The sequence below is a fragment of the Oryctolagus cuniculus genome, chromosome 6, assembly GCF_051225735.1.
Source record: "Oryctolagus cuniculus isolate XC-2025 breed Fujian yellow rabbit chromosome 6, ASM5122573v1, whole genome shotgun sequence".
Lineage (NCBI taxonomy): Eukaryota > Metazoa > Chordata > Mammalia > Lagomorpha > Leporidae > Oryctolagus > Oryctolagus cuniculus.
In genome coordinates this window covers 18,278,199-18,287,757 of record NC_142872.1, presented here as the reverse complement: position 1 = coordinate 18,287,757, position 9,559 = coordinate 18,278,199, and the positions used below count along the sequence as shown (strand labels likewise).

Here is a 9,559-nt window from a genome sequence, read left to right as displayed (position 1 = left end):
TTTGTATCATAAGAGCATCAGGGTTTTTCCCCCTATACTAGTCATGTTTTGTTTAAGCAGAAATACAGCAGAAAAAAATGGGCAAAGAAGGAAAATTAGGATTTAATGTATCTCCCCTTCCCATTAACCAGTAGTGCCCTGATATCCCAGTATTATTTACATTTTGACCAAATATCCAAGAGATAAAGCTGTTGTTAGACAATGAATGATAGTAATTGTATCAAAAACAAAAGTAACAAGAATTAGATATCTTCCAATAACATTTGGTGTACCAGGTTTTGGAGAGGCAATGCAGAAGTTGCAAACTTCTCTCAAGTGAACTGAAGGCCTATCTCCAATGTGTTCTGTGACCATCACTAGAAAAAATGACTACATGCATAATATTCTCTTGTGGATTTTACTCTTTAGGTTTCAAGGCGATGAAAACAGACTTATCAATTGTCTTTACGTTATTTCCGTGAAAGTGTAAAAGGCTGGCCTTCAGCACACGGCCCAGGTGACAGGTGTCGCATGCCACTTGAACCCCAGGAAAGTGCCATTCCAGTTGGAAAACGAAAGCTAACTTGCTATTAAGGGCGTCACCACGCAGTCAGAGTGCTGGGAGTGTATCTCTTCCGCAGCCATCACGCTGCCTGCACCCTCCTCCCCCGCCCCCCCGCCATGAGTTTCCACATTGCGCCTCTTTTCCCAGAATTTCTTATGAGTAACAAAGGAAGCCAGCGTAGGAGCAGTGGCATGTTCCCGGCTCCCAGAGTGACACACATCAAAGGCAGACATTCCTTCCTGCACCGGGCAGAAACGGAGTTCCGTGCCGTTGCGACACAGCCGAGAGGGAAGGCCCTTGGTCTACTGGAGCCGGGCAAGTTCCTTGGTGGGGGCCAACTTGCTGCTCCAGGGGTTCGCTGCCCAGGTGGGGACCGCACTTCTGGCTCAAGGGCCAGACAACCAGCGTCTCTAAGTTTCTACTTACTGTTGCAGAGTCTGTAAACAGGGCACTTACCTCAGCGGTCATTCCAGGAGAAATCCTCGTATACATGCAACGCTTAACAAAAGGCCAGCTGTTAACCACAGCCAACGTGCTATGAACATTTCTCTGAGTTACCCAGATTGCAGCCCCACCAGCCTCCCCTGTCTGGCTTTCATTAGCCCATCGGCGGAACAACAATCTGTCCCCTCCCTGTGCCTGTCGCCTGTCTGTGGCAACCGGTCTGTGCTTGTAGGCCAGCTCCTCCACCCAGTCCACAGCCCCAGGCCTGAGGGCCACCGGCCTTGTTCGCAGGCCCTGGTCTGCCCCCACTGCCACCCGCCTGCTCCAACGACACTTCCCAGACCTATTTCAACGCAGCCCTTCCGCGTCAGAAGCTTCCCCAGAGCCAACCACCCGTTCCCCCTCAGCCTATCTCACTGTGAAATCGAATCCAGCCGGGACGCAGCGGTTCGCGCGCTTTCTCTGCCCACAGACGCATGGCTGTCCGGCCGGGCCCTCGCGTACTGGGGCTTCCGGTCTTTGACGCCAATCAAACCCCAGCCCTGAGGCGGGACCGCGGGCCGTGCGCAGCGGCGCGTCACGTGACGGCACTGACCTCTGGGGGCGGGCTTTCCCTCACGCAGCATCTTTATCTCCTCCGAGAGCTCCAGCGCCGTGATGGCGGCCTCTTGTTTAGCGATTGCCAAATCGGTTTGCAGCTTTTCCACTTTCTTTTTGTGCTCCAGTTTCTATAAATAAATAAATAAGCAAGTAAATAAGTGTTTCCGTCAGAGGAGACAGACACACCGGCAGAGCAGAAGGAATGAATGACACCGGAATAAACAGTGGTTTGCAGCGCGCAGAGATGGCGCTCCTTGCTTATCTACACGCATTGCTGTCTGAGCCCTCGACCATGGAAGCCCACCTTCTAAAGCACAGCATCTTGTACCCCTGCGAGGGCTTGCACGTGGATCTGAACCCTGAGCAACGCTTGCCTGTTGGAGAAAAAGTCTGGTTGCCAGTTAGCACTGAGCACTTAGGGACTAACGCCCAAAGACATGAGGGCTTTCTCCAGGTTGTACGGAGACTTGTGACCTAGTCAGAGCCTCGATTCTGGGTCATTTTCCCTCCAATAGTTCCGTGTTCCTTGCACCCCAGTGAACTCTGAAGTGTGTGATGTTGCCAGCAATGCGGATGTGGCCCGATACTCACTCTGAGATCCGTCTCGGAAAGGGGTTAAGACGAGCCGTGGTTTCCAAGCGGTGAAGCCCAGGAATGCTGAGCTATTACTAATCTGACTGCCCGGGTCTAACCCTCTGGCAAACTACCTTGGAAGATTATTACATCCTCAAAGGATTCATCTCGAGACTTCCAGAAAGCTCCTTTTATGGATTTCAACATGAATTTGGGCAAACACAGGAGTTCTCTGCAACTTTGGAGGAACCGCCTCTTGGGAGAACTTTCCTGTTGCGCTTGGGCTTTTCCACTGCCGCACACACCTTGCCCAGGCTCCCTGGGCTGCTGATCAGGACATCCAGGAAGTGAATGGCTAACTCTGCTTATCCACCCGACATCAGGAGATAGGGAAAGGCATGGTTTGTGGCGTCTGAAAGGTTATCATGGTGGGGCAGCAAGGAATCACCCTCTGCTTTCAGAGTAATAGACCAGACCTCCTATTTTTAAAGACGGGCTGTCTCCCTCTCCTGGGCCCAAAGCACCGAGATAAGGATTTCACTGCAGGGAACTTGTTAGCAGGCACTTGTTTTGCAATTTTGCAAAGGAGAATGGAACTTCTTTAAAGGGAGTTGGTGGAGTAGAATTCGCGAGGATCCACCCAGCTCAAGCCGAGGAGGTCTGTCCTGAGCCAAAACACAGGTGCGGGTCTTAGCAGGTAGTATTCCTGAACTCCCTCCACGCACTGGTGTGTCAGGTGCTTAACGGCCCTGAGTGTCACCAAGACTGACAAGGTCTCTGCCTCCAGGCCACTAATGCCTTCCAGTGAGTTCCCTTCTCTGAGTCTCCATTCGCCAAAATCCTTCCTAATCCAGTCTCCCTTGTAAATTAGTGCAGAGAGGGTCTCAACCGCTCAAGAACTATGTCTGTTTGATAGCTGTGTTTATTGCAGGGAATTGTGAAACGGTTTGAATCAGACCGTGATTATGTGATCCATTCCAGACCTGCAGCAAAGCACCGGGCAGGCCAGCAGTGGTCGTCTGTGACCTTTCCTGACGCTTCTTCAAGACTCTTCCATGCTCAGATTTTTATACTTTCCCGAGCTTTGAAGACAGTAAGTGGAAGGAAGGACACAGAAATGAAAATTGAGAAGGGAGGCAGAAGGAAAGTATGGGGCTGACGCTGCGGCTCACTTGGCTAATCCTCTGCCTGCGGCGCTGGTACCCCGGGTTCTAGTCCCGGTTGGGGCGCCGGATTCTGTCCCAGTTGCTTCACTTCCAGTCCAGCTCTCTGCTGTGGCCCAGGAAGGCAGTGGAGGATGGCCCAAGTGCTTGGGCCCTGCACCCCATGGGAGACCAGGAGGAAGCACCTGGCTCCTGGCTTCAGATCGGCGCAGCGCGCCAGCCATAGCAGCCATTTGGGGGGTGAACCAATGGAAAAAAGGAAGACCTTTCTCTCTCTCTCTCTCTCTCTCTAACTCTGCCTGTTAAAAAAAAAAAAAAAAGGAAAGTATGGCAAGAAAGGTTCAGAATGGAGTGTGAATTATAAGGATCAAAAGTGAACTCATAATGATAAGCATGGTGAGGTATTAAGCATTAGGTTTACTGCAAAGAGCAGGTGACGCTGAAATACATACAAAAGTAAGAGGGGTGTTCTGATGGAGGCATGAAAAAATATGTCATAAACTCAAAGTGGCAAGAATGCTAATTATAAAATCTAGCTGTTGAATATATGGGTATTCACTATAAATTATTTCCTCTTTTCCATGTGTGTGGAAATTTTCATTATAAGATACTGGGAACAGAAAGATCTAAGGTTTTGTTCTCTTATGTTGATCATCCTCTAATTCCTTTTCTAAAAATACATTTACTAGTTTATTTTTATCTACTTGAAAGGCAGAGAAAGAGAGAGAGATCAGAGGTATCTTCCATCTGCCGATTTCTCCCCAGATGCCTGTAACAGTCTGGCCTGAGCCAGGAAGCTGGAACTCCACCCAGCTGTTCTCCTTGGTGTCAGGGGACCAAGCAGCCAAACCATCATCCACTAACTCCCAAGATGCATTAGCAGGAAATGACTGGAAGCAGGGTAGCACAGACACAAATGAGCACTCTGAGATGGGATGCAGGTGTCCCAGGTGGCAGCTGAACCTCCTATGTCACAATGCTGGCTCCATCCTATAATTCTTGTTTTATGGCATTTTAAATGCTCAGATCATATCACAACTATTCATAAGCAGACAAGTACTTTTTCTAGAAAATGTCCTTAAATTAAGTACTGACAGTGAACAAAAACAATAAGTGTAATTCGGTGAGCATTGATGGGAAGTCACTAGGACTGGTGTGGTGCCTGTCATGAAGAAAAAAACTTAAACAGCTGCGTTTCCATTTTGATGGGGTAACTTGATTGTTAGAATGTAGGGACCCAGTGCAGACACAGAGTTCCACAGTGTCAGTTAAAAATCTCAGTTTTATGGTTAAAAACAAATTTAGCTCTTCAAAAAAAAATTCTAATTTCCAGAACACCTTTTTTGTCTCTTTCCCACAGTGATGATGTGTTCTACGGCTTCTTGTTGTTACAGTATGATTGTGTATTTACCATATGATCTGAGAAAGAAATGGAGGATATTTGTTTTGGAGAAGAGAGTGAGCAGGACAGTCCTGAGAGCTATGGGGCTATTCAACAGGAGAGGAAATGGAGACAGTGTTATTCCCAAGACATCATGGAGAACAATGGGGAGAAAACACAAAGAGGCAGATTTTGGCACAAAATCTGACAACGTAACCTCCAACAATGAGCGCTCCATCCATAACAACATGGGACGTGTCTTGGCAAAGAGCTCCCGCTGTGGGAGCCACCAGGCAGCCCGTAGTCGCCTTGGGGACCTGGGTCAGGAGGTAGCTGGAACTCTGGCTCTGTCCCAGCTCTTTCCTCCACTGGCATCCTCGAGCCCCCTGGGACACAGCACATGCTTGAATGGATGCCTCAGCCATCTTAGCCTCCAGAGGCATTCAAGGACATGTTAAAGAGCATCCCCGTATTTGTGAGAAGTTGGACAAGATAGCCAAGATGACCTGTGAGGCACCACGTGATTTAAAATGTACCAATCATTCTCTAGCTACAAAGGAAATAGGAGGGGGAAATTAGATTGAAATTGAAAACTGAGGAAAGGACCTAGATTAGTTGCCTAAGGTTTCTGTTGGAAACTTTTGGTTACCCAGATACATTCTATAATAGTTTAACATCCTTACCTCCCCCCTTTTTGTTTTGTTTTCTCCAGACAGAACTTCTGTATGCTATTAATTCATAGCTTTAACCAAGCCCTTGGGGCATTCTGAAAAATTCAATTTGCCAACATGTTTTTTATTAGTCATAGACATCAAATGATTTCAGCAATGATAATATTTTCCTTTGCTTTTTTGGCATTCACTTGCCAGGCAACCCAAGTGTTGTACTTGAGTCTCATGGAGTCTATTATGGTCTCCATGGTAACTAGTAACTCTCCTTGGTGATCACTGGAAGGCTGGGAAGGCTTTGCAGCTTGGAGGTAAATGCCTATTACTTTGCTTATTTCCTACTTCTCCTACAGGGTGAAAAGGGAGAGGAAATCATGAATTTGTGCAATGTTTTGAAAAGGAAATATCTCTCTGTATCATATTGTTGAATGGCTTGCATTATAACAAGTCAATGAGCATTGGAAATAACCAGGGAACTATTTATAGAAGAATTTCAACAGAGAGGTGCCAGCACTGTTTAAAATTTCTGGTATTTCCACACACTTTGACTCGGGGCCTCGGTTTATGAGGCTGGGCTTTGTCACTCACTGGCCAGGCGCATGGTCTCCCCAAGCCTTAGAGCCCACTTTCTACAGCTATTGTGGTCTCTACTGATGTCCTAGATAGATGACAGTATCCAGCTCTAGGTTTACAATATGCTAGCTGCATCTGTTTTTGTCACTGTCCCTTAAAGCACAAAAGGAAAAGCTCCAACCCATCACACTCAAACAAGCAAGTGTCTTTATGAAAGATGACGTCACATTTTACTGCAAATCAAATTTGTACTTAATGGAATGTGAAGTTGCTGTGTTCTTTTTCTTTCTTCTTTTTTTTAAAATTAAGTTTTCTGCATGATCGCATAGATCAGCTTGTCTCTTTGTACGGGTAGACAAAACTTAATGTTCTGAAAACAGACATGCAAATTGCCTTGATCCAACCTCTTGCCAGAACTGGCCCCAGGCCGAGGTGCAGTAGGCGGCTCCCACACAGGATGATGTGAGAAGCACTGGTGCCCCACCACATCCTACCCTGGGTAGCTCTGTCTTGGGTCTGCCAGGGCACAGACCTTCTGCTTTATGTAAAATCCACCCTATCCATCCCACTCTTGTCACTTAGAGAGCACATATGACAAAGATGGGGTTTTGTCTCAGGGGCCACTGATCAAATGCTTGCTAACAAAAGGCAAGAAAATTTGGTTTGAATATATGGGGTTCATGTAGCTCCCTCTTTCCATTTCTCTTCTAAAAACCCAGCATGAATAATGAAAGTAATAAAAATGGAAGTAGGGGCTGGCACTGTGGTGCGGTGGTGTAAGTTGTCACTTATGACACTAGCACCCCATATCAGAGCACTGATTCGAGTTCCATCTGCTCTGCTCTCATCCAGCTTCCTTCTAATGCACCTGGGAAAATAGCAGAAGATGGCCAGAGTACTTGGGACCCTGCCACCCACTGGGGAGAACCAGATGGAGTTCCTGGCTGCTGGCTTCAGCCTGGCGCAACCCCTGCCATGGTGGCCATGTGAAGAGTGAACCAGCAGGTGGAAGATCTCGATCTGTCTGTTACTCTGCCTTTCCAATAAAAGTAAATCAATCTTGGGGCCGGTGCTGTGGTGCAGTAGGTTAATCCTCTGCCTGCAGTGCTGGCATCCCATATGGGTGCTGGGTCTAGTCCCGTCTGCTCCTTTCTGATCCAGCTCTCTGCTATGGCCTGGGAAAGCAGTGCAAGATGGCCCTAGCGCTTAGGTTCCTGCACCTGCATGGGAGACCCAGAAGAAGCTTCAGGCTCCTGGCTTCAGATCAGCACAGCTCCAGCCATTGCAGCCAACCAGGGAGTGAACCAGCGAATGGAAGACCTCTTTCTCTCTGCCTCTGCTTCTCTCTGTGTGTAACTCTATCAAATAAATAAATATTTTTTAAAAAAGTGACAGAAGCATTTGCATAGTATTTTGCTTAAAAATCAATTTCACATCTGTTATTTTGTTTTACATTTATAATAGCCTCAGGAAAATCTTTCAAAGGCCAAGGATGTCAGACATGTGCTCGTGCCTTCCCTGGCCACAGGAGGCTGAGTTTACTCTGCTCAGCACAGCTGGCTTCACAGCCTAACCTGCCCGCCCAGCAGTCACTGCTCATCAACCAGCCATCATTGCCATTCCCACGACTGTCTCTCTACAGCAATGAGGATGCTGAGCTGCCGAGGTGTTCAAGTGGACTTAACCCTCGTCATACAGAGCACAAGCAGCTCAATGGACTTGAACCAGGGCCTTTTGACTTCAGAGCTGATTTTCCTTTTCATTGGCAACATGAAGCTTTATAACTGATAACATCGTTAATTTTTAAAGTCACTTAAAGGTAACCTAGAAAGGCAGTGTAACAGCGTCAGTTGTGAAAGGTTACTCTGAAGTGTGATGGTGAGGTATGCACAGAAGGGCACCTGGGAATCAAGGGACGTCTCCATGACCCCAGCTGAGTGGGAGCCGCACTGTGTGCTGGTCTCTCCCCTCGTCTCTTCTGAGAGGCTCCTGCACTGATTCCGGCGACTGTGTGGCCGTTTTATTGAGTCATCCGAAGCAACAAATACGCAAACCTTTCTTACAAAAATCCCTGAATGGAAAACAATCAGAAATGTAACACATAACTAGGTCTTATTTCACATGATGAGGCCACAGGGAACCAGATAATTCAGACCCTCAGGCCTCAGTAGCCTCAGACCAGGAGCCTGGCCTCGCAGCATCACTGGGAGCCCCATGTGGCCCAGAGAGCCAGTATCTGGACATCTGCTCGGGCCCTCCTCACTCCTCCACGGTAGCTCTCCCATCTGAGCACCAGCTCGCCTTGTTGTATGTTACAAAATGCTGAAAAAATGCATTGTAATTGCTCCCAAACCCAAAAGGTTTAAAACTTCTAATGAAATGAAAACAAAACCTTAGTAATTAAACAAACAATCTAACTCACTACTGGAGAAGAATTTGTCTATAGTTGGAGCCAAGTTCTTTCCTTCTGTGGGATAAATGATTAGTTCAGTCAGAGTGGAGTCTGCCAGCAGATAGCCTGATTTCTAGGATACCTGTATTAAGTATTTGGCTAAGAGAAATTACAAATTAATGCAAGATAAAGAGATAACTTTATACTTGGGGTGAATTCCAATGACCAAGCAGAACTTTCTTACAATAGAGTTGTCCAATGTTGGGGTATTTCCCCTGAAGTACAAGAACCTCCATTTGCCTATGTATAAAACGCAGGCCATTTCATACGAACAAGCATCTTGGCAACTGAGGTCTTGCTAACTTAGAAGAAATAACCTGGATCAAAATCTACTAGCAGAATGGCTTCATAGACTTAGGTTGCATTCTAATGTCTAAAACCAATCACGTCTGCGATAAGGCGATTTTATTAGTGTGATCTTTGCTTAGTGTTGCCTCATCTCTCTCATCCGGTAAACATGCATCAGGCTGACAATCAGAATGTTTGAAAAGGAAAGACACTATAATGCAAAATAAAGTGCAATAGCAGAGGACAAGATGGACGGCTCAGGGAGGGCCTGTGCAAAGCCAAGGCTGAAGCTGCAGCTACTTCTGGATCACACCCTGAGAACAGAGCGAGCAGCGCCTTGTCACATCTAACAGGGCCTGCTAGGAAGCTATGTTCTAGGCCAACTCTCCCTGGGGACAGAGGACCCGGCCGGCCCAAGCTGTCTATGAAGCAATTCCAGTTTCTCAGGCACACCTCTGAAGGTGTTGGCATCCTTGGCAAACAGCCGTCAGAACTGCCGTGGGCGAGAGGGAACAGAAACCAGGGCGGGAAGGATACAGCAGCAGCAAAGCAGGATTCCCAGGTCTGCTGGCAAAGCCCAACGAAGTCCTCTACCATCATTACACGAAGAACGAAGAGCCTTTCTCAGCAGCGACTTTCTAATTGGGAAGTTCCTTGTATTCTCTCTGTGCCTAGCTCTCCCTTTGAACTTGACTGGAGGCTGCCTCTGGAAAGAAATCAGCAGCCACCGACCATCTGTGACTTGTCTCGAACCATAAAGCAAAGAAAGGCATGTGTTCAAGGCCTGGAAAATTGAGTTCCTAGTGCACCAAGGTGCTTAAATCACCTCAGGGTTTTCTTTGCGGTTAAAGATAGTCTAATTAAATTAATGTC

The 9,559-nt window shown here is 47.2% G+C and overlaps 1 protein-coding gene across 12 annotated transcripts in view; it reads right to left on the bottom strand.

Moving 5' to 3' along the window:
* CCDC192 (coiled-coil domain containing 192) overlaps window positions 1–9,559 on the bottom strand; it is a 310,484-nt gene that overhangs the window by 172,177 nt on the left and 128,748 nt on the right. For all 12 annotated transcript variants that reach the window (XR_016235323.1, XR_016235326.1, XR_016235325.1 and 9 more), the window contains one exon: window positions 1,584–1,716. Coding sequence is in view for 7 of the 12 variants with exons in the window: in XM_089334911.1 (XP_089191037.1) it covers window positions 1,584–1,716 (133 nt within the window). In the remaining 5 variants the exon portion in view is untranslated. The remainder of the gene's footprint in view (window positions 1–1,583; window positions 1,717–9,559) is intronic.